Below are 26,846 nucleotides of genomic sequence, written 5' to 3'. Positions count from 1 at the left end.
CTACTATCTATTTGAAATTTTAAAGGATAGTGGGAATCCTTATCCTTTTCCTGACTTTATTGAGAATGCCTTTAGTGTTTACCTATTAAGCATGATTCTGTCTTTTTGGGTTGAGGTAGGTACATTTTATCATGCAAAAATTATCCAATTTTATTTTATCAACAGTTTTTGTTAATAGTTTCTGCTGATTTATGTCTAATATCTTTAAGTATAAATAGAAATAACATGATCTTTCTCTTCAATTTGGAAGTAGAATACGTTTTATTAATGTAGTTCCTAATGTTGAGCTCTCTTTATAAACTCTACTTTATTAGGACGCTTAATTATTTTAACCCTCTTCCAGATTCTTTTTGTTAACATGAATGTGCAATCCCATTCCCATAGTCTGAAACTCCCTCCCCCCTTTTTTTTTCCTCACAACTTTGACACAAAAACTCAGTTGGGATTAAAATGTGATTTGAGACTCTATTCAATCTCCATATGATTGTTATATATCTTGTAGAAATGTCCATGTGATTGAAGAATGCTGCCCTAGAACCACTGGCTATGTAATGTACTATACAATATATGAATTCCATTCTCTTTGTAAAATCCACAACCCAGGGGTTTTAGATGGGGGATTTTGTATTTTATTACTTCCCTATTACTAATTATAAGTAAAGTTGTCCTCCATTTATTATTTTCTTAGTTTGTATTCTTTGGTTTGTATAAATAGTATACTCCAGAAAAAAGAAAAGAAAATTTTGTCCTTGTCTGTCTTCTGGAAAAGCTTAATTAACATTAGAATTATCTTTTATTTAAAGGTTTGATAAAACCTTTTAAATTAGAAAATAAAACATTTTGAAAATCCATTCAGTATTAGAGGCCTATGAAATAAAATGTCAAAGTTCTTTGCTTCTACCTTCTCACTTCTTCTCTTACTGTTCTGATCATTGAATCACTGTTAAAAATTGGATATGTATTCTTCCAGAACTTTCCTTATGCCACATACAAAAACAGCAAAGAAGGGTTTATAACATTTTTTAAATCTATTAATAAAGTGAATAGTTTTTTATATTTTTTGAACATTTGTATTTTGGAGCTGCCTATTTGTATACTTTTATGTTGTTTTTATTATGGTCATTCTGTAAAGATTTAGTGTTTTAAAGAGATTAGCTCTTGTCTGTCCTCCCTTACCTTCTCACTTTTCCCCAGAAGCAACCATTGAATAATTTCTAATGTTCTGTTATGTTTCTACTTAGCTCTTTTTCTACATACATACAAATTTTCATATCTACTTAAAATTGTATAGTATTTAAAATATTTTAAATATGTATTACTTAAAATGTATGTATTCTATAGAATACACATTAGTATATTATTTATAAAATAATATATAGTCTACACTCCTTGCTTATTTTACATAGCAGTAAAAAAGGTCAATAGAGTCTTTTTAAAGGTTGAAGTATATTTCATTACTCCACTGAAGGACTATTGCATTTTTCTCCCCTCTTTTTGCTCTTAAAATGCAGTAAAAATGTAGTACATGAATGTGGGGAAAAGTACAAGAGGGATTGCTGACTTCAAGTTGCATGAAAACTTTGATAGAAACTATCTTCTTAAAGTTGTTTCACCATTTTATGAACATCTTTTTAGTATCTTTACTGATTTGTGGTATTATCAATCTCAAGTTATTATCAATCCAATATTGGTATCTCATTTTTATAATTTTTATCTCCCTGGATCCCTTGGGGGGGGGTGAAGGATATTTCCATATGTGTATTAGACATTTGATTTTCTTCTGTGAATTTCCTTTATATACTCTGACCATTTCCTACTCTATAGAACTATTTTTTTTCTCATTTATTTCAAGGAGCTTGTTGTATACTAGGGATGTTAACAATTACATGTGTCAAACGTTTGCTCCCAAACACCTCTAAGGTCCCCTCTCTCTCTCATTTGTGCACTGCCCATCCCTTTTGTTGGCTTCTTCCTTTCCATTTTCCCTTTTGGTGGGTCTGTTTCCTGTCTTATTTGTATCACTACTAAACTAGAAGGGGATAAGGGAAAAGGAGTTAAATATTTGAATAGGGCCTATGGCAACATCAGTTTAGTTAGCAAGGATATGGAATCTTCTCACTCAATGGGTATGGAGGATTTTGTGGATGCTTTCTGTCCATTCCAATTTTTCATGAAGTGACTTTTCCTTCAGAACCATTAATAATGACTGACTATCCCAGTGAAAACATGGAACTCACTGACATACTGGCTGATCAAATGTAAAAAGTGCAATTAGGATGCTCTAATGCACAAATATTTTTTTAATAAAATGTATGGTCAGTGACCAAAGATTTGAAATATTTGTCACTCAAAACTAGAATGTTTTCTTCAAGCAAATGCTGTGCTACTTTACTTTTTTATACTATAAAGACAAAACCATAAAGAATATTCATTAATTCACACAGGAAGGACTCAGGCTGAAAGACAGGTCAAAGTAACACAATCTTGGGGAAAGATGGACAGTCAGGAAATATATTTTTCAAGAAGGCATTTGGATTGCTAGCTCTTGCAGATATACAGAGGAGGGAGAAGCAAATGTTTAATAACATTTTAAAAAACAATAGATTCCTTTGTCAGTTCCCTCCAGGCCTTGCCAAATAAAAAAGCATCTCTTTCTCCTCTTATTTTGTGTGTGTCCAGTCATTCACATTTTTCCTGAATGTTTCTATTTTTTCAGACAATTGATGGTATTTTCTTGATGGTAAACTAACTGTAGTAAGAATGGAGTTTATAGCTTGGCTATAATTATTGATAACCCCTGGTAATCTTGCTGGAGGTAATCATTAAGACCAGGAAATCAAAAATTCTCTCTTGTTATATTATCAGAAAAAATTTTTAGTATATGTCTTTAAATGTATTCTTACAAATTATATTATGGAGAATAAAGAGAGGCCATCACTGTATGAGCTAGGGAGCATATTACTTTGTACTTTATAATGTTAAAAATAAATTTAAAGATAATTGTTACATTTTCATTGGTAAACCAATGTTTTCTGGGAAAAACATGTATATATTATTGTATTTCCTTATTCTATTTGCTCTTAAGTAATCTGAGAATGAAGATTTTTATATTAGCTGAATATTGAGTTTTAAGGTCAGGTGTGGTACATTCTATCATTTTAAACTTTTGTTTATATCTTTAAAGCCTCTTGCTCTTGGCAAGTTATATAATTCAGGAAGGCAGAAAAATTGATTTTAGTATGCAAAAACAAAGTATTTGGCAGCTAAGATAATCAGCACTTATGCAAACTAAACATTTACAATATTTATGAAGATTTAAGAAAATGTAGAAAATGTTATAGGACTGTTTACAAATTAAGATCTATTGCCTGTACCTTGAATCCATAGGGTAGATTTTTATCCTTTTTTCAATCTAAGACAATGGTGGCATACTTTAAGAAACAGTTTACATTATAATAGGAAAATTACTCTTGTATAGAATAAGGAAGGCTTACTATGTGTTGGAAATTTAAGAAATTGTTCCAGTTGTATTCTGTCATAATAAACATCTACTCTCCCCCTTCCCCTGTACCCCATCCTGGCTCTTCCACACAGGGGTAATCTGTTTCTGTTTTCTGGGCCAGGCTTAAAAAGAAAGCAAGCAAGATGTGGCTCAGTATGTTCTCTCAGTAAAATAGTATCATTGGTGGTCATAAGGATACTCCAGTGATTTTTAATATGCTTTTCTTTGACAATGATTATACTTCACTTTTTGGGCACAAGTGACTAATTAGTGTTATTTAATAATAAAAAATATGTCATAATGTTATATTACAATCAGAGTTCATCTTCCTACTAAGTCTAATTCAGGTTCATTTCCCCTATTAAGAAAAGAAAAAGGTTTCCTTTGAAATGGCAAAAGGGAACAGAAATGGTCTTTTTGTAGTGCATCATGAACAAAATATTGGAAAAGTTAGCTAATAGATCTTGTTCTCTCAACATGTTTTTCATGAATACTAATGGGCTACTAATGAATTAACTAATTAATTGAACAATTAAAGTCCATTCATTATATGTTTTTATACAAAGAAGGTTTCGTTTGAAGACAGATTTCTACTCTATAACGTGGAGTAAAGTATAATAATCTTGGGTTACATCAAATTAAAGGTGATTAATTTGTAGTGGCTGATTTGACATTTGGTGTAAACGTTAACTCAGGACATATTACAGGTTTTGGTGTGGGGTAGCTAGGATTATGTGGTAGTGAATGTGTAAACCCTGTGTTTTAAATACATGGTCTAGAATGTTTTAATTCTGCGAGTACTCTGAATATGTCCAGATGATAGTTTTTAACTATAAGCATGGTTTTGTTTACCATAAATATGAAACAAAGCCAACCAGGGACACCTAGGGAAGAGAGGATCCTCAAGGACCTGTTTAGACAGTTGCTTCTAGAAAAAAAACAGTCTTCAGTCAAAGACTTGTCAATCCTATTTTTAAAGATTGATTAGGTAGCTGATTTTTTTCTTCCTTCTGTCCTTGGAGAAAATGAAAAATAACAGGTCCTCTTCCACTTTAGACTAACCATTCATATACTTGATGACAGTTAGGTCTCCCTTGAGCCTTCTCTTCTCCAGGACAAATTATGCTAACTCCTTCAGTCTGTCCTCATAGGTCCTATTTTTCAACCATTAAATCATCTTATTGTTCTTCCCTGTATCTTTTCCAGTTTCTTCAAAATCCTTTAAAAATTATAATGTCTTAAATTGTATATATTTACATATATTTTATAGGTTAGGACTTCAGGTTGATATTTATTTCCACCTTCTAAGTCAGAAAAGATGGTCACTATGACACAGGTCAGTTGGATGAAAGGAATAATAGTAAAAATAGAAGTCAAGTGAGCAGCTTCATATTCAACTCAGTGGATTCTTATGATGCAAAATGGTAAAACTGTGCCTGCAAAAATGTCCTAAGTGTTCTTTATAAGTCCTTTGGGAAGACACCAAGACAAGAAAACTATTATAAAAACAACTAGAACTGCTTTTGCTTTTTATTTAATAAACGGATACCTCCTTTTACTAATTATAATTCTATAAAGAAAAAGATTAGCAGATGAACTAACATAATGGCAAATTCAGGACAAAAAAAAAAAAAGGTGAGTAATAGAAGAAGATGAGCACTTGTGAACTCAAGGAAGGGCACAGGGATTCTGTATAAGAGTGACTTCAGTTATTAAGAGCTAGAGCCATTTTTTTTCAAGCAGTCATTAATGCCAAGAGGGGGCATTTGTGGAATGCTACCTAGCGTTGCTTTATTTTTTGGCAGCACATGACCAGTAGGAAGAGCATGATACTGGCTTTGCTGATATGCTGCCCTGGGTCTATGGCACTGCACTGTGTTCTCTTCAGCATCACGTTGATTTTGAGTGATTTACATACAGTCTGCATTCAACCTCTCCATTCCATGAAGACCAAAAAGGAACCCGTAATCTTAGAAACCAAGTTTCCCTCTATCCAATTCCTGTGAGAGCAAGATTCCAGTGTAATAAAAACCTACAATAAAGGCCCTAAACCTTCTAGTCTTTCTTACTTCAACTTAAGTACATTAATAATTGAATTTTGTATTTCTTTGATAATTCAACTTTAAAGTAAAAGGTTTTTCTATGCCCAAAGCCAAGGATCTGGCATTTACCCTACTCTCTCTCCTGGGTTATGCACTATGAAATGGGGTGAACTGCTTCATAGCTTCCAAAGAAAGAAATTAAGTCATAACAAAAAGATGGTTTTGTGTTCTTTCTAATATCCTCCCTATAAATCAACAGTCAATAATAGGTACCACAACAGAGCTTATAAGAGCGTTAATTCCCCAGATGTAAAGCTTTGTGAAGCACCCATTGCTGGTTTATTTTCACATTAAGTTGGGATAAAAGTATAAATTTGCCATGCCCATATTGAAGAACCACAGGCAAACAGTGGGCTCTTGCATCGAATGGTGGGCAGTGGTAGAATATTTGTGTTTTGCACTAACCCCTCTTTGAAAGCTAATGCAGTATGGTCTTACCATTTTTGCAGACAGGACAACACTGTTCTGGTTCATAGACTGGGTTGACACACTCAGGAACTGCGCAGTCTGCTACAACACAGTGAACTTCATTGCTGGGCTCACAGCGACACCATTCACATGGAGAGGGCTAGGAACAAATCTAAAATTAGCCCCTTTTCTCCTATAACTTAATGCTTGCACATTCATATGCTGTTAGAAGATAAAACATCAGTGTTTATATTGGCTTTACTGTATCAACTCCATTTACCATGTGTATGATCATTCTTCCCCAATGGAAAGCAACCTGGATATCCAAGCCAAAGTGGGTTGCTGTGTGGAGCTCAGGTTGCCATGAGCAACTGGGGCACTATGGGATGACTCTTCCTATGACTTATGTTCCTACTTTACAAAGAAGTGTTGGGACAACTAATATGTCACCTCTTGGTTTGGTTTGGTTTGGTTTGGTTTCCAGATGCACTGATTGCCCTACCTTCCTCTGGCAAACAGGAATGACACTGGATCATGTGAAGTAAGTTTTTGCTATTTGTCACTTTTCTTCCTAAGAAAGAAAAGGATTACTGAGAAGCAAGAAAATGGTAAATGGACATCCTAACCCTTTGTATGAACTCCTTTTCAAGCTAACCTAGGCTCTAAATGGCATTTTTTTTTTCCAATATGAATTTTAGAAAAGATTGCATTTGGGATCCAAACGTTCAGGTACTGCCTCTTGAAAGATTTAGCAAATACCTTTCATCTTTCCTGCTTGCTTTTATGAATGAACTAAAATCAATTGACTTAAAAAGCCACTAGTTAGAGTCAAAGACTAAAAATGGAACTGAAAAGTGATTAATTTAGAGGAGAAAAAAAAAAACAGGCAGAAAACAATTTTTGTCTCAACAGTACTTACCAGCCAAAAGTGAGTTTGATATTTTGTTTCTTTTCCACAAACTGCCTATACCACAAATAATCTCAAGCAGTGACCATTTTGTGATATTCTCATGTTTACAAGTTCTATCTCTCATTTCTCATGCAACAGAGTTTGGAATTCTGGAATAAAAACTTGGAGGTCTCAGAAGTTATACAAGTGTCTACTTCTCAAATCATTCCATTTGTTCTGAGAACATTCTACCTCCAGTCCTATGCCACAGTGCCACAATCTGTGTTGGAAATCTAATAGTCCAATAAATCTTTCTCACAGGCCACAGTCACTTTGAGGTAAACATTTTGCATTGTAAAATGCAATTTGCAAGTTCCTCACTTGCAAATTGTGTTAATTAAAGCTCTCTGCCTTTGTCTCAGTTGCTACTGTCCATATCAGCTCTTGTTTTTCTTCAACCTGTGGGGGTGAAAACCTTTCAACTAATTATTTTCAAATTAATGTTACCTTTGCTTTCTGCTTGGAGAATGAGAGGCTAGCTTTCAATTATTTTACTTTCCGATTTAGTAGGAGTAAGAGAATTAGACATAGAATCTGTAGGAAAAGTATTTCTAACGTTGTCAATACATTCATTGAAGGGTACAGTTAAGCTCCTGACTGTGTGGTGAGATGTGTTAAGTAGTATCTCAAAGCAATATATTAGATCGTCCTAAGGGCTGGGATTTTTCTGAAGCTCCTCTACTGAAAAATCTCAGGAAATTAAGGAAAAGACTTGATACCATAGCACATTATTTGTTGGCGAAATGTGAGAAATCCTGTGAGAAAGGAAAATTCTTGCTGCTCTAACTCCTTATTTCACAAGCCCCATTGTGCTATCTTAAATTCCCAAGTAAAATGGTCAGAAGTTGTCTCCCTTTCCTTCGTTAATTGCAAAAAATTTTTACATAGGCTTCTGACGTGCATTTATGGTTAATATGAGAGAAAAAGAGAACCACTAATATGGCTTCCACACCCTGCCCTTCCATAGCTGTGACCCTTCATTCTTGCTGCAGCACGGGCTGATCTGTGCAACTCTAGTGGACTGATTCAGCCATTAAAAATCCCAAAGATCCCCTAAATTTTCCAATGCAAAATGTTTACTCAAATTAACTGTGGCCTGTGAGAAAGATTTATTGGACTATTAGATTCCTAACAGATTATTAAAGACACCATTCTGACTCAAACAATGTTTTTGGAAATGATTAACTACTGGATATCATGCCAAGCCATTTACCTATGTCAACTTACTTATTTCTCATAATAAGCCTATGAAGGAAGATTTGCTATTATCTTTATCTCATAGATGAGGATATAGGCTGAGAGGGTCAATAACTTCCTTAGGCCTAGGCAGCAAGGGACAGAGGCAGGATTTGAACCCAGGTGGTGTACTTGCTATAATGTCCTGCCAGTGATAGCAAGAATCACTATTCTGGGTACTCCCATTTGCGTAGTTCATTTTACAGTGGTTTGTACCCTTCTCTATGCAGGCCAGATCCAAAGGAATAGCCATTAGGAACTGAATAATTGATTTATGGAAGATACATACTTCTGCTAAAACAGGGAATTTCACTAGGGTATTTATTGCATAAAGAGGTTATTATGGAGCCATAGAGCTTTTTAACCTTCTGCAAATGTAAATTAGTAAGAAAAGAATAGTAGGTTGAAGTTAAGTTGCCCTGAGGCTCACATCCTTGGGGGCGTTGGCATCTTTAGCCTCGTAACCACACTGGGGGGTATCTGAGAGAAGTACTAACAGATGATGGTGCAGTAAAGACCCAGGGGCATCTATGTGAAGCCAGTGGAGACTGGATGTATATGCCCTAGAGTTCTGAGAAATATTCTGAGGAAGAGCTATGACTATAAGGCTTGGTGATAAAAGTACACCTGATATTTTAAGGGATTTTGAATAATGAGAAACATAAATTGGAAAAATGAAAGTATCACCCTAGCCACTGAGGGACATTTTCTTTGAATCTTCCCCTGACTCTGACTTTATTCAAATACCACACCCTTCCTGGGTCTAGAATCTCTTGTCAGACACATGCAATTTCCTCTTTTGTTTTCATTAATTTTTTCCCGCAAATAATCTCTTTCAGTCTATTTCTTCTCACATCTCCATGTGTGCCCCACCCCACTCTGATGCTCAATCAAATTTAACTCCTTGACCTTACTCTAAAGCCCCTTCTTTCTTCTCCAGCCTTATCAGGACTTCGCTTTCACAAATTCATCAGTTCAGATACCAGTAATTTCTTGCCCAACTTGACTTCTTCCACTGCCCCTGCTTTCTCCTGCACTTCTGAAAAGACATTGCATAAGCAGCAAGAAGTCCCTGGGAATGAACAATGTGCATTGTTCCTACTTTAAAAAGCCTTCCCACCTTGCAGCCTAAAACTTAAAGGTTTGGTGCTTTCCATAATCTTTACATCTTTAAGGGCTGAGCTGGTTGCGAATTTCCTTTTATCAGGCTCTTCAATGTGAAAACTATAGATTAAATCTGAAAATGTCCCTGTAAAACCAAAGATTAAACAATAAAGCTATGCTTAGAGGAACAGAGGAACACAGGAACAGAGTAAGTACTTGGAATAAAATTATTCTTACTCACTTTTTTTTAGAAGAACATGTGAAATTACAACTAGTGACTTTTGTCAGCTAGAGATTTGGCAAGTAACATGATTAAATGACACCATCCTAAAATTTTATACAAGAAAAATCTTTTTTCTAAGAAATCTCACAGAACATGTCATTTCTGTGAAAGCTTTGGAAAATAAAGTAACATTCACTATATATACCTTTACATAAATTTTAATTAAAATTATGATTAGAAGCCAAATGTATTAATGCATGTATTAGATAATCTGATAATTTTATGTCTGTTATGAATCTGTACACCTCCTGCTTAGGGTTTTTGAATATCTAATGTGGACTCTGTTTAAGTAGAAACATGCATTTTATCTGTACTTCCTGTTATCACTGAATATATTTGCATGGCAAATCCAAATGCTGTCCCAGCTGCCCCCAAATTTCAACGGGGTTTCCTACTAGATACATATATTTATTTATTTTCTGATTAATAGAATAAAAGGGGATTTAAAAAAATTGATTTAGGTAATTGGAATCCAAATTTTTCTCCTTGGTATTAGAGAATGGAAATATGACAATACACATCAGTTTTTTCAATGGTTAACTTTTGAAGACCTTGAAGCTAAAATCCCAATGCCATTGTCTGTGGTTTTTGAGAATTCTTAGAAAATTGAAAGGGATGTGCCAGAACCATGAGAATAGTAGAATGCTCCATGATTTTTTGAAATAGAGAAAGTAGCCTGAAACTAGTAACTTAGCTTACTAGAATAATTGAGTAACTCCAGAAAAATTGTCAAATATGCTCTCTGTGAAAATTTGGAAGTGAGGTAAATCATCACTAAGAGTCAATGTAGGATTATGAGAACATGTTAATACAGACTGGTTGCATAGAATTTTCAAAATGTTTGTAGAAAATGCACATTTATTTTGGATTCTGAGTACACTGGCTTACTTTCCATATCTGAGGAAAGTCTGGATGTTTGGTTTATATCACCGTACCTTGTGGCATCATTATTTATGTGGAGGCTGTTACTGGAATTGTTTGTAGAGCTCCCATGAGGAAATAGTCACAGCCTACCAGATTTGTTACCCAAATTCAATTCTCAAAGTGACAAGGGCATAGCAGTGTTCAGTTTACTATTTTAATTTGATGAAGTTTACAATAGTTTTCTTACAAGTTGGAAAACTCTGCATTTGGAAAATTAGAAAAACAATATTTCCTTTAGTTGGCTTTGTTTGGATGGCTGTGATATCATGGTTAGAAGACACTTCTCTATAGCCTTAGTACTTAGAACTTCTGGTCTCTGATGCTTTATCACTGGCTGTGAATCTTTGGAAAATTAGATAAACTTTCTGTGCCTTAGTTTCTTAATCTATAAAATGGGAATAACAGTATTACCAATTTCACAGAGTTACTGTGAAGCACATTAAATGTGTAAGACAAATTATAATATTATTATTCACTTGCAAACTTATTGATGGTGTTTTGAAAAAAGTGTAAAATTGAACGATAGCATAAGACTAGATTTAAAAGAATATTTAGGTTATTTTTCTTGTTCAAAGTGGAATCTGATTACAGAGGTGGTTGCAGTGAAGTTTTATAGAACTTGGTTTGTTGCAGGTCAGAGGGAGAATGTGTGAACCAATAGAATTAATCATGTCAGAAACATATTGAAGAAAAATTGTTGTTAGAAGTCTCTAGATAAAGACTAATTGTGAACCATTAAAATGATCATCATAAATCACTTAGGGAAAGGAAAAGAAAAAATGAAAAGCAACAAACCTGTTTTCCTTCCCTGATGTCTTAGCATTTAGATGTCAACTCAAATGCCCTTTTTCCAAGGAGCTCTTCCCTGATATCTTTCCATCATCCTTCTCCATCACACTGCCTATTCAGAACTCTCATCAGTGCATGAGGTTATCTTACTGGTTTGAGTATACGTTTATTTATTTTTATCTGCTTTCCCTATCATTATAAGCTTCTTATAGTATATTGTTCATTGCTATACTCAGCACCAAGAAGATATCTTAGCACATGATAGATACTTAACAAATATTTGTTAACATATACAAGTCATTTATGCATAACCTATGTTTTCTTATTTGTAAAGCCATACTTCTTGGGCAGCTTCATCTATGTTAATCATTCATGGATAGGATTCTGATTCGATAACATACTTGCATTTTATTTAAATATTATAAAGGGCACTTTGTGGGGAAAGGTTCCTGACTATGAGTCATCAAATGAGTATCTGGGTTACAATATTATGACAATGAACATAAACTTACTTTTTAAAGGCAATTTGAAATTCACATTACCCACCATGTGGATCACAAGTTAAATCAACCTTCAAGCACTCCATTGACTAGACTCTCGCAGTGGATAATTATAGACTTATTGCACTAGCAAATACCATGATAACTAAATTTAGGGTAAGAATACATACAGAGGAATTCCTCAGGAGTCTGTGAAAAAGCTAGTCTCATTTTATAATGTGTGTTAAGTTTAATGGTTGCCTTTTAGACAAAATGATTTTAGTATAATATAAACTATTTTTAAGGAAAAAAATACAACAATCCTGATTTTAAACAAATCCATTTTCCTAAGGGATGACTTAGATTACAAAGTCCAACAAAACACAAACAAAGGAACAAAGCTTGATTCCTAGAAAGCCTCCCATGAATTGTTGAAGGCTGAAGTGGTGAATGAATACAGTATTCTACTGCCAAGTTTTAGCACACTGCTATATCAATGGCTTTCCTTCTGACCAAGTGATATTAGGCTTTTCATACCATATGGTACTCCATTTATTTGATAATATTGGCAAAAAATTATCAGAGAGAATATAGCTCAGATTGCTCTTCTAAAAACTTCCCATTAAACAACAATTTAAAATTTGATCTCCACCAAGGAAAAGATACTGCTTTAAGAAGCACTCTTCTTTTAGAGATAATTTATGGCATAAATTTTATCACTTTATGGAACAAATCTCATTACTTTCAAACTGTATGAGAAATTTGGAATACTATTTCAAAGTTGCTGATGCCTGTCAGGAATCTCACTGTTCACTTCATTAAAATATACATTAAATTACAGAGTACAAGAGTATTTAGCATCCATTGCCACTACTGTAGCCAGTAATTTGCATGCGGCAGATGTCACCTAATAATCAATACAGCCAATGGATTTTAAACAAAATTCACAATCCTCTGAAAGAAAACCCATTGCACCAGTGATTAAAATGCTCCTCAGTGTCCTGCATCAAATGGGACTGTAGTGATTTCTTCAGTGATCTGCCCTATTGATTGGAGCACATTTGAAACACTGAGGTTGTAAGTCTTACCAAATTATGAATATAGAGCTGGAATTTCTTTAAGAATTTAATACTACTGAAGTAAACAGAAAACTGGATGCATAGAGTTTTCTAAATAACCTCAGTTTGTCAGCAAATGTGTATGATGTTATCATTTGAGTAACAAGTTAAATAATAACTGTTCTGGCTTTGTCTAAGAAGTTGGTACTTTGATAATACATTATGGAATATTATTATTCAGTTATCTATCAAAAACCGCTTTATGTTTTTTGAAAACAAACATTTTAGCCAGGTGATTGTAAGGAGTACACACAGCTTTGCCCATGTAGATATAATATACTATGTAGACAATAAACTAAAAATCAGAAATAAGATATATGAATTTAAAAATTTATTGAGTATATCTATTAAATGCATAGCATATATAAGATAAGGTATATAAAGTATACCAAGATGAGCTATATATGTAGCCTGTCCTTAATAAATGACAGTCTAGAAAAAGAAATATCTATAGAAATAAGTTTTGATTTTGTAAAACAAATTATTTTTCATAAAAATAACTGATGGACCTATTATAAGGTCCTATGGACCTATTATAAGGAGGATAGAATTATTGGAGTTAATCTTTCTATTTTTATTTTTATTTATTCTGACCCTAATGTAAAACACAATAATATTGCAAAGAAGTTGATGAAATATCCAATCTAAAGTTATTATTTATCAAGTATAAAAAATGTTCACTCGGTCTTAAAATTTACCATTATAGGGACACCTGGGTGGTTCAGCCAGTTAAGTGTCTGACTTCAGCTTGGGTCATGATCTTGTGGTTCATGAGTTCAAGCCCCATGTGGGGCTCTGAGCTGATAGCTAAAAACCTGAAGCCTCCTTTGGATTCTGTGTCTCTCTCTCTCTCAAAAGTAAATCATCAAAAAATTAAAAAAAAAAGAAACTTACCGTTATATTTGCAACACAACAGTGGCATTATATTAATGATTTTTTTCTCTGAAAAATTTTTTTTCCTAAAAATTTATTTAAATGTATTTTGGCTTATTTTTAAGAGCAGGCAAGTCTATAGTTACATACTACCTATTCTAATAAGCTGATGGTATATAGAACCAATATTTTTCTTCTGAATATATTCAAGGAATTTCATGACAATAAAACCCAGCTTTTTCTGAAATATGAAGAATAGCACACAGGAAAATAAACTGTAGAGAAAGAGAATGTAAACAAAAATATCTTTCTTGAGTTACAATCACAGATGTATTTTTTAAATAGGCAAAGTATACTTATTAAGGAAATAACAGTGTATATTTAAGAAAAAAAGAAAGAATGTGTTAGCTGCCTCTACTAGAGTCTTCAAAGGAGAACCCAAAGATATAGATGAAGGCTAGAAGATTCACAGTGAAGTAAAGATTTTGATAAAGTGTCACCCCTATCCTTGTGAAATAGCCTAGAAAAGCAACAGCCTTTAGTCCTTCACTGATAAGCTGGATTGACTTTTGGCTTTGATACATTAAAGACCCTTGACGATGAACAGAATATGTTGACTACAGCCCGTATGTCTCCATGGTAAGGATTCTCCACTTATCACCTATTTATGCGATAGGAAAAAAAATGAACAACTGTATAGCTTCAAAACTTTCCTGTCGACACTAAAAAGAACAGATTGTTGATATCAGTTAAAATCCAGTCATCTACACTAGCATTAAAACAGGGCCATGTGTGCGTGGGGGAGAATACATTACCGTTAGAATTCTACAACCTGAAAGAATCATGTTAAGAGACACGTAAGACCAGGCCTGTTCTATGAGAAACATTGAAAGGAGGTGTTTTGCATGGTTGTCACTGAACTCAGGGCTTTTCAGGGTGTAGGATGTGAAAATATTAGGCCTAGAACAACCAATTCCATTTGTATTGGGAGTACCAATCAGACTTAGTTCAGAAGTCTCTCTTTGCCACTGTCTCAGAATTTCTCTGGGCAAAAATGTACTAAAAGTTGAAGTCTTTTGTTGCTTTTCCATTTGTTGGCAACATTATACTTTTACATATTATGAAAAGGCAGTAATTGAAAATTAATACAGTGAAGTACTTTATAACTGCTAATAATAAAATATATTAGTTTCCAATTTTAAGTCCAAACAGCAATTTCCTTCTCAATGTTCTACTTCATTATTTGATGCTTAATTCATAGCCTACCTCATTCCACAAAATTATGTTGAGATGGCTTATGGGCAATAATATGAGAGTATATTTTAATTTAAAAAGTCTTGACTAATTTCTTGATAAACCTTTGACTTTAGTGTGTATTGGTTTTATGCAGGGTGCAGCCAAAACCGTCAGTTTTGAAACTGTGTATAACAATAGCTAGTACTAATGCCTAGTGCAGTTCGGCCATATAACCCTGTGGAATGAGCACACTTGGAACTCACCTCCTGCCATCAAAGAGTGTTGATTTATCTTAAATTACTTGAAACTGGGTTTTCTCATTTGTCAGGTGGAGGTAATAATAACATAATATTAACAGGGCTCAAATTGCATCACTAGATTCTTAGGAGAATGAAAGGAAATGATATAATATGCAAATTATGTAGCCTTGCTTAAAAGACCCTCATTGTTATGGCTTTCAGTGTGACCAGTGTATGTATGTATGTATGTATGTATGTATGTATGTATGTATGTATTTATTATTTATATTTCTCTCCATCCATTTTCAATGGTCATGTATTTATCAAGGGAATATATTGATCATAAATTGTTTTTATTAAATTATGGCATGATTATTTCAATTATAAGGTTTTTGAAATATTGAATTTGTAAGGAATATATCTTTTAGAGTTTTAAAAGCAATTTGGGTTGCATCTCTAAAATGTAGCAATGTATGCACTCATACTGTGGTTAGATGAGGATGACATTGGGAAACATTTTTAAATAGTTAATTAGGTTCTTGTTTACTGAGATGAAACTCCAATATTTAATCAGATTCTTGGTCCAAACAGATTTTTAACAGGGTAACTTTAGCTCACCTTGTTTTGAATCTTGATTTAGGTATGTTCTAGCTTCAGTGTGAATGTCCTAGGGTCTCATTAACTAACTAAAGGAAAATTCTCTGTGATTGTCCTTTTTCTCCCTAATGAAGCTTTCTAAATCTCAGCAGTCAAAGGTTTGCTATTTTAGTAGGATTTTATTTTTAATGTTGGGGAAAAATTAAAGTTAGGCTGAATATATTTAATTTTTTTCCCTGTCACATTTAGGAAGGGGAAATAAAACTAATATATGGTGAAAATAAGTGGAGTTCCAGAGAGCTGTGGCTGTTCTCTCACTATAAAGAAAAATGACTTAATTTGGTAACCACTGGAAGTTTTTGTAGTAACTATGGTATTTCCAAGACGGCAAAATCATTATCAAAGTCCGTGGTTTGTTGTTGTTGTTTTTAAATTTGTATTTCACAGATGTAAAAATGTAGAAAAACCCTCTAAATTTGCAAAAATATTCTTGGGTGGTTCTCACAGCATTCAGAATGCAGGTGTTATTATTTATTAATGGACTGGAAGGTGCCTTAGACTCACACTTCTTCATGGCAATGGGAGTTTTTAAAATGAAAGAAATTGAGCCCTCTAAAACATGAAGCAGGGTAAGAATTTTCCTCATCCTAGCATGTATACATTTTCTTCATAGTGAAATATGAAATATCTCAGCATTATAGTTGAACACCTGTTGGAGAATATAGGGCGTGTAGACACTCACATGAAAATGAAGCCATCTCTACTATGTCTTGAAAAGCATCCTTAGTGAACTTGTGGCAGCTGGTCAGGTATAATGAGAAGAGCACTAGAATTAGTCAGAAATCCTTCTTTCTCATAAAATAAGAATAAAAATATCTTGGAATGAAATAACTCTTGAGGGATCACACATGCAAAATATTTTATAAAATTGTCAACTATTATTTGCTTTGCCTTGGACACAGATCTGGTTGTGTCACTTCTTCACTGGAGTCCCTTTGTGGCTCCCTGCTCAACCCAGGCTTTGGCCAAAGCTCTATGGCCTGACGTTCACATCATGAGCTGGACCTGTGTTCCTTTCTCACTCTTTTATGTTTTGCTCCTCTACAGTTTATGCTCTGGCCACTTGGGTTGAGTCATTTGTCTCTGAATGTGCTTTGTACTTACTTTTGCCGGTGTCCCAATTTTTGTCTAAAATACTTTCAGTGTGCTGAAATCCCCACTCTTAAGCCTTCCAGACTAAATTCCTCCTTTCTTCGTATGAATTTCTAGTACAGTCGTCACAGGCCACCTGCTATTAGTTGTAACTGTATTATTCCCTTTGATAGACTAGGAGAATTTTGAGGGTCAGATTTATATCTTACACATTTTGGTACAACTCTACAAAACCTACCACTTCTTCACATGTAGATGATATTTAGAATACTTAATGAAATCAAGTAATGAGTTATGTGAGTTGAATTGATAAGATATAATAATGAACTGAATACCTAAGAAGATAATATACATATTTTCTTTTATTAATATCACAGGAAGTATATTTATTATATTACATTAAATTAAAAATACCTACTTGTCACACTATCAAAGGAGAACACGAGGGAGATCAAAATAATGGAAGTTTGTATCATCTTTGCTTATCTGTTTCATCTGAGAATTCTCAGTAAGTGGAAAGTTATTAAATTATTATTCATCAATGCAAACAACAAAGCTGTACTGCTTGAAGGCAAATGTGCAGAGATATATGACTTAATATTGTTGCCAAGTATGTATAACAACAATTATAATAGGCAAATCTAAATGCTTTTTTAAAGTTACATATGTGAAAAGAGATACCTGAGACCACCTATAAGTGAAGTTGGACCTATATCTATCAGTATCCAAAATGTTTAACCTTCAAAGAATAAAGATTGGAAAGATTTGATGACAACACAATATGAGGGAAGTAAAAGGGAAGAATAATTTTATCATAGATCAGGGGTTGGCATTTCTGTAGGAGACCAGATAGTAAATATTTTTGACCTATGTGAGTCATATGGTCTCTGGGGCAACTACTCAACTCTTCACTACAGCTTAAAAGCCACCACAGACAATACATAATCATAGCTGAATAATCATAGTTGATTTACGATAAAAGTCTACAAAAGCAGGTGGTAAGTTGGATGTGGCTCATGGATTATACGGTGTCAATCACTTAGATTTTTGGTTATATGTAGCTGGCATTATTATGATGAAGAAGGAGAGGTAATTTTGTCAATTAAATTGTTTTATGCAGCACAAATTAATTGCTATAAACAATCATGTTAATGTCAATATTGGAAACTTAAAAAAAAGCCAAAAATAAAGGAAGAGCTGAGACATATAGACTTTTATCATTAACTGCCCATAAGAGTCAAATAAAGAAATTAGGGTATCGTGAATCATTAGTAAAGTATTTCTTAAACTGTGTTTCTTTGAACTCTTATGAACTTTAAGATGTTAATAGATGTTCTGAGAAAAAAAGTATTCTTCTGTCACATAAATTTATAAAATCCTATATTAAATATAGTTTATTGGTAATAGTAATAAAAATGTCAAGTAGCCTTTATGAATCCCTTATTGTATGCCAAGTAGTTTCTACTATTACAGAGCTAGAGTAATATACCTAAGTCACTTGGCTGCTAAGGGGTGGAACCTACTCTAAAATCCAGTTTTCACCTCCCTGTCAAGCTCATCGCTGTTGAATAATACATACTGGCTCTCAAACCTTTTAAAATGCTCAAGCAGTGTCAATACACTAATATACACATCACATTTCTAAGAACTGTTAAAGGATAAATCATTTCTCAGATTTACTTGCCCATGAAAAAAAATCAGAAATCCTTACTGAGAATCTCACACATTGCTTGTGTTTCCTAGAAAAAAGTCTGGAAAAGGCTACATACATCATTACAGTGATTCCCAAATCTAGCTGATCATTAGAATTACCTGGGAAGCTTTAGAAAAACATAAATGTAAATAATTTCAACCCAAATCAGAGAGGGAAAGGTCAAGGAATCTGAATTTTTGCAACATTCCTTCCTGAGATGATACTGAGCATACATCAGTCTACGAATATTTCTTTGTTCTAATGCCATGGAACTAGAGAGTTTTGCATACCTCATCCATTTTTCACATTCCATTCCTGTCTCATAGTGTCTCATAGTGAAAGGCAGGTGCTTGCAGAGTGAGAAAATCGAGAACATGAGTCCTCAGTTCCTAAAATCACTAAATACATGGCAAGAACAGCTAGTTTAGTTCCTTTGTTACTTCCTAGTATAAAGTAGTATCCATGAAAATAAACAGGCACTGTTAATCTGATGGGATTTTATTTTAATTTGGCCTATATTATTTGGTTTAATTATAGAATTTTTCATTTTTAACGGGGGTCCCCTTTTATCAGAGCCTTTGCAAACTTAGATTTCTTTTACAAATTGTATTCTATCTATGTCAAAGACTGATTTTAGATATGCCAATATTTTATTGTTCTTGTCTACTTGTAACTCTGTGTTGTCATGGTGATATGTCCTGATATCACATTTCTATAGACAATTAGCTGAAATAAATCTTTGCATCCAACACATTTATTGGAAAGGAAGATGCAAATGAGTGATGTTTTCTTGTTAAACCTGAACATAGTAAAATGTAGAAAAAAGACCACAGGAAAGCAACATATTAATATTGCCTTTGCAAATAATGAGCTATGTCATTATGGTCTTTTCAATAAGTTTCAGTTGTCCTTTGTTTTATCATCTGTAAAATAAGGAAGGTAAGCAAAATAATTTCAAAGTTCTTTTTTAGATCAAAAATTCTATAATCAACTCTTAAAAGTAGGAAGGATCTTCACTACAAAAAAACCCCAAAACATAATGCTTGCCTTTATAAATAGGAGAATGTACACAAACTCATATACTAGAAAGCTAGTCTCATACCAAGAAGTAACAATGGTAGTCAAAGGTCAATATTAAAAGGATTGAAAAGTACCAAACAAGTAATGTTTAATTAAAAAAAACACAAAAAAATCTATAAGCAGGTAGAATTGTTAATTAAAAATTGATATGTAATACTATAATTTTCAAGTTCCCAATACAATTAATTTTTCATAAGATGTATATGATGACATTATTGCATCTACCCTATAGTTAGTTATAACAATTAAACTTATTTGGGTTTTGTTTATGGTCACATACATAATGGGGGGAAAATTAAAAGTTGTGTTCATTGGACTTTTTTCCACTTTAGACAGCTTTATACAGGCATAAAATAATATCTGAAAACTTTTTTAGGGGATGAATGATTTTTCTTGTTACTTTAGTACTTTATTCACTCTTTTCATAGTGTCATTAAATCCTTTCAAAGAAAGCTTTATTGTGATATATTCTATACAGCAGGCTAGAGTCAAGGAAATTGACAATGGAGGTGTGTTGGAGTGAAATTACTGATGCTAATCAGCAGTGATGATAAAAGTCCAAAGTACAGACTCTAAAATAAGCCAGTCCCCAATTAATAATGGCCATTTTTGAAAAAGATGCTCTGGATAAGCCAACCTACTGATCACTTCAAACTGTCTCTTAGTTATTTGTTTCAAGCTCTTCCTGGAAAGCTTGGCAAAATACAACTAAAAAAATAAACCAGTAAGTTTTTCTTGTGCTGTCCTTCATAAAACACACTGCCTGATGTATAAATCAAGCTGTAGGAAAACAAAACTAAGCAAAAATATGGTCAGGGAGAATAAGGAGGAGTAGAAAAAAGGATTTACCTAATCTTAAAGTAAGATTTTTCTTAAAGAAAGAACACTCCTGGTCCCTCAAATTTCTTTCACACACACACGTAAACACACACACACACACACACACACACACACACACACCACAAATCAATGCATGTATGGAACAATTTCTATTGCGAAGGTATGTATTAGAGTATCTACATAATTTGCATAAAATATGAGACCTGAGCTATGAAATAAGATGTAAAATAACAGAAAAAAATTATCCTTGCTGATGTCATACCATTGACAGATTACATATTTCACAGTGAGTAAAACCACCATTAAAAATGGACAGATTTTGAACATTTCCAAAATCATGTACAATTGGAGTGAAAGTCTGAAAGGGAGACTACCAGGTCTCTCTTTTCGGTTTCATTTTCTCACACTATTAGAGAGTAAGGAACGGCCAGTGATGTCTGTAAACAGCTGATGGCTGACCTCAAGTCTGGGGTAATCACTAACAGTGACAAGCTCTGCAAATCTCGGATGTGACTGCAAATCAAACACCGATCACCCCCTGTACACAGGGCACAGAAGCCCAGTCACAAATCTCTGTAGTCATACTTATCACACAGTTATCACCATTAACAGCAGCATCTTGTAATATGAAGGACAGCAATAAATACCAGTGGGTGAGCATGAAAAACTATTCTTACGTACAGCTATCCAAAGGGCTAGCTGACCATTAATTCCCTTAAAATTTAAAGCAAGAGACTTTTGCTGACTGGAAACAGATTATTTCACCCCATCCACGGGTTAACTTGGAAGCCATATAATCTTACAATTGTACTCCCTCATGTTAAATGTGTTCAAAGGAAAGGATCATTCCCAATTATCACAAGCTTTTGAAAAAATAAAATGATTTTAAAAATCTGATCTACTCCCATTTAGGGAAGTTCTATAGAACTAAAAATGCCAAGTGAGCACAGTGTAAAAAAAATGAAAGGGTGAGAGGAATTTTATAAATTTAAATTTTAACAAAATTAACTTCTAATCTTTGAAATTGGTCAGAGATTTGAACAAATTAAGTAGAGCTTCCACATTTGCTTACAAAGATGGGAATTCCCCATGGAGAATACCCACTTTGAGTCTGTTCCACATGCTGGGGCTGACACTCAGATGAGCAATAGGCATTACTGATTAGCATTACTTAATTTTTGATATTTTGTAGCAACTTGAAAGGCTAAGCCATTCCTGAATTCACTTAACTGCAATTTTAACATTAAAACCCGCCAACATGCTCTGCAAAACAAACTGTATTTTACAGAGTCAGCAGGTTTAGGAGTTAGTCTTCTCAACTTCTCAACAAAGATCCTCAATTATCTTTGTTGTATGAAATTACGATGTTTTCTAGGACCTTTTTTGGTGGAATCGTACAAATGCCCCTGGTAACTCCATTAACCATTTAATAGTTAATCTTTTGGAAAGAATCTTTTAAAATCCCACTCATATTTTCAAAATCTACCTATTTCTGTTATTAAAATAACTGCAACCCTCACATCTCTGGACAGATGTATTTTGTACCCCATTACTTAGTGCAGAAATCTTAGTTTCTGTGCCTTTCATAGAAATTGATACAATGGCAGGGGGTGGGTGGGATGCAGAGAATTGTGTTTCTGTAAAGTGTTAACTCAGTCACTCAATTGAGCTTTCTTCATAGCTTCCATTTTCTCCTGTTTTTTTTTCATATATTTGATCATTAGCTCCTAGTACGTGTTGCCTTCCATTCTTTACCCATATTAAAACAAACTGACATCAAATAAATCTCCCAGACCTAAATTCAAAAATCCTTTCTATCCAAACACTTTTACATATTTAGTATCACCATATTGGATGTTAATGATGGGGGGGGGGGGCACAGATTAATGAGAAACCTGGAAAACCTGTCTTCCTACGAACATACCCATTGAAGGCAAGTCAATTCTAAACCTTACCTGGCATTGACATTATAGGTGTGGTGATTTGACACAATACTCCAAGTGATCACTTTTCTGTCCACATTGCTGCTTTCTTCAAGATTTAAATATTAAATACAAAATCTTGGGCAAAAACTAGGCCGCTTATCCCAGCCTGAAAACATGCTTTCTTAAAGCGACAACATATATACAAAATATGCAGCATGAGAAAATAATCACACTAAGTCCTTTAAAAATAAAAATCAGCTGCTTGACCAACTACCTTCGGTTCATAGTGGGAGAAGCACTGAGGCCAGTGCCTACAGAGGAAGGCATGTGGTGGGCAAATCCAGATCCTGAGTTAGGGACACTGGGTGTTGCCTACAGAAAATCACTTTAAAATGAGGCTGGCTATGCAAAGGCTGAAGTAAGATCTCTTGCAGCTACATATACACTAAATCAGTGTAAGTTTTTAAAGTACTAAAAAATAAAAAAAAAATCCAAAAAAGGCTAATTCTTCCTGAATGGGAGTTATAAAAATACTGAGCAAAATAAATCATTTCTCCCTTTGGGAAACTCAGCATGACATAGTTAAGCACAGAGCCAAAGCTGATAGAGTCTGTGTTTCCAATCAACTTTCTTTTTTTTTTATGAAACGCTATTGTAATTTATTATTTATACTCCTTATGTCTTAAGAAGTAGGTTCCAGTATCACTTTGCCTGGATATACATAAAAGAAAGATGAGAGAACCTACTACACAGTGACCTTTATCTTAATACAATATTACCAGAATGCTGGAAATTTTAGAGTTTTCTAAAATAGTAGAGAGAAATCCATTTTCAAAGCTTGCATCAGTAAATGTTGAAAAAAATTCTTTATAAATAACATTATTCTTATCAGGTGACACATGTGGATCAATTTACATTTGAATATAGTAATCAGAAAAGATTAAGTAGGGACATACATTTTGCAACTGTATAGAGTGAGACAGAGCAACTAAAAAACCGGGTGGTCATTGTAACACTGGCATGGAGATGGAATCCAAGATGAGCCTTGGTTAGGAAGGGGTAGTGAGGAGGAGGAAAAAGCAGGATGGAAATAGAACATGAACAATGTGTGTCATCTTTAGGGACCCAAAGAGCACTCTTTATCTGAATTTTGAGTGCTTCTTTAATTAAAATGAAGAGATCAACATGCAAACAAAAAGAAACTAAGCATTTTTAAGGGAACTCAAACTTTTTTATTCTGTGGGTTTAATTAAGATCTGACCTATTATGTCAATTCACCAAAAACGCACCGAATGGTCCACATGGTTGCTGGCGTTGGGAACAGAAGAAAACCCTGTCCCCTAGCCTCAAAGAGTTCACTGTCTAGTGGGAGAGACAGGTAGTTTAATATTCTATTATTGCAGTGTGATTGAGGCAGTAGAAGTGGTGAAGAGCTTAGATTCTGCAGCCAAGCTGCCTGGGTGTGAATCCTAGTTCTACTTTATAGCTGTGTGATGTTGGACAAGATAGATACCTTACACTTTGGTGCTTCAGTTTTCTTATCTGTAAAACAGTGCTAATTAAATTTTAACCATCGTAGTGTTATTATGAAATGAAATAAGTTGTAAGACACACAGAGGTATTGATAGTATCGGGCTATGATTTCTGTTCCTGTTTATAATGGTATGTGCAGCATGCTGTGGGAACATAGAGGAACGTTGTGAGACCCAGCCAGGGATGCAGCATGGAACAGTCAGAGAGGGTTTTCCAGTTGAGATGAGATTTAAATGGGGTTGTGAAATAGCCTAGTAGGACTTACACAGGGGTGCAAAGGTTAAAAGTATAAGACAGCACTGCAAGCACCCAAGGAAGAGAAATCACTGAGAGTTTGAGATACTTGAAGAAATCAATGAGTAGAATCAAGACTATATTAGGAATTTAGATTTTTATTTTAAAGACTTTCCTGAATGTTTTTATCCACATGCATGTTGCTCATTTCATTCTCTGTTTTCTGCAACAGCCCCACCTCCCTAGCCATTAATTTTTCTTCACCTCCATTCAGTTCTATACTTGGCTACAAGGTAATCTTACTGAAAAAACACTTTTAACTGGGTCATCTCTATGTACAACCACCTGCATTTACCCCTTGTTATTCTTTAGACTGAATCTAAATATTTTTGTCTGGTATTCAAGTTCCTCTTTCCTCTGTCCAAAAAACAAGTACAAATTTTCCTCTCTCTTATTGTAATAGCATTCTAGTAATTTCCAGCTTCCTGTTATTCCCATCTCCCACCTCTCTTTGCAGATTTCACACTAATCTCTGATCTTGCTCAAGCAGTTTCTTCTTTGGAATTTTAATCTATCTCGATCAATTTTAAATTACTTAAGAATAGGCTCAACTTTGACCATGCTGAAGAAAAAGAAAGTTTCTCTGACCAAACATCATATCATATTTATATGCTTCTGACAGCATAGTGCCTTGGTGTTGAGCTTCACGAACACATACTTTTAAACTGATTTTCCCCTCCATTCTCTTTCTATATTGTTCATACCTTCCTTGTGAGTGGAGATTTTGCCTTATAGGTATCTTACTTTCCAATGTAAGTATGTCTACAGTATCTTGTATATCTAATAGCCTAATAAATGTTTGTTGGATGAATATATTATATGTAAATATATCTCCTATTAAGCCTTCTTAATAACATGCCAAGATAATTATGTGAAAGTTCCATGTATCTTTTGAAATTAGTTACTTGTCTCTTGCAAGCTAAATTGGAAGAGAATCAAGATGATATGATGGCTGATATTTACTTAGATATATATAGGTCACATAGATAAGTAGAACATTTATAAAAAGTATTGGATTTCTTTCAATGCAGTGACTTTAAGGTTGAACTTTCATTGTAAAATGTGGGCGAAGACATAGAAGAACTGTGAACTTAGAGTAAATCCCTGGACATTTGAGTTTAGAAGGAAGAGAACAAGTATTTAGTCAATATCTGTTGTGTACCAATCATCACAAGGCTGCTAATTTTGCATAAATTATCTCTTTCACTCATTCTAATATATCTTCCCAAGAAAAGACGTTATTATCATGGCCATTTTATGGCCAATGCAGCTCAAAAACTTAAGGAGTCCTTTCAAAGACTTACATGATGATAAATTTGGGATTTGAATCCAGATCTATCTGACTTCTGAGCCAAAGTTCTCTGAGAGGTTGTTAGAATGGCAGTATTGAGAAGTAAGTTAAATAACCTGACAGTTTTGGACAAGTAACAAACTTTCTTGGACTTAGTTTTTCATTCTTATGAACTTTCCCTAGGTAACCACTAAAGCTCTTATAATTCTAAATCCTGGTGGAAAAGTGGCAACTGTTTTCTTTCATTCTTTTTTTTTTAATCACATTTAAAAATCTTAGGGCATAGAGAGTCAGGTAGAAAAGTTGTGCACATCAGGGTTGTGTATTGACTATAGCAGGGACATATAATTAGAGTGAAGTAATTGTCAACTTTTTCTTTATATACTCTTATTGTTTGACATGGCAAAATAGGTATTACATTTATAGTAAATTTAAAAGTCTAATAAATAGAGGGAAAACTGTAGCCTCTTTAGTGGTGAGTTGACTAAATTCAAATAATCAGTCAATATCTATCTTTACTTATTTATTAAATGTTGATGACAAAATTATATAAATCTCAGAAACTTTATTCATTGTACTTTTTTTTGCTTGGGTTAGGCTATTCTACAATGCCTCCTTGCACTCTACTCTCAATAAGTATGCATGTGAGAAAAGAGTGATACGATTCTAGAACCATGTGTAGAATCAAATCGTGTTGACTACTTGCATTTAGGTTAATTATTCTAAAAGCGTAATAGTTAATGTCAAGATGTATATTTTAGAGACCATAAAGCTGTTAATAAATGTACTATACTGTTAACTATTGTTTGTTATAAATAATGATTTTACTAGACTCTCAGTCTTTTACTTCTCAATATTGTACAACAAAGTATTGTCCGTGAAAGAGAAAAGTCTAGGATAACATTTATGTATAGGAAAGTTGAATGTAATCATTATTAAATTTCTTCTCATGCCATAAGGAATCTAGTTAAAGTATTGGCTATTCTTGGGTAAATTACAACTAGCTTGAACCCATAACCTGGAATGGACCGAATGCTATGAAATGTCAATACACAGAATACTCTGATCATGATCAGTTTAAACCTTTTATCCACATATTGACTTCTTCTAGAATTTGACTGTTGTAGAAAAGGAAGTTGGGTTAGTGCTAAAAACTGAACATTCTTCTCTCAGTCACACTAAAAAGTAGCTATATCTTC

At 33.9% G+C, this 26,846-nt stretch overlaps 1 protein-coding gene across 1 annotated transcript in view; it reads right to left on the bottom strand.

Annotated features, from left to right (window-relative positions):
- Positions 1–26,846, bottom strand: part of VWC2L (von Willebrand factor C domain containing 2 like) — a 156,135-nt gene that overhangs the window by 127,961 nt on the left and 1,328 nt on the right. Inside the window, exon 2 of the mRNA XM_042954174.1 lies at positions 6,043–6,172. Coding sequence (XP_042810108.1) covers positions 6,043–6,172 — 130 coding nt within the window. The remainder of the gene's footprint in view (positions 1–6,042; positions 6,173–26,846) is intronic.

Source organism: Panthera leo, chromosome C1, assembly GCF_018350215.1.
Source record: "Panthera leo isolate Ple1 chromosome C1, P.leo_Ple1_pat1.1, whole genome shotgun sequence".
NCBI classification, from domain to species: domain Eukaryota; kingdom Metazoa; phylum Chordata; class Mammalia; order Carnivora; family Felidae; genus Panthera; species Panthera leo.
Note: the sequence above shows the minus strand (reverse complement) of the source record. Positions and strands in the feature narration are given on the sequence as shown.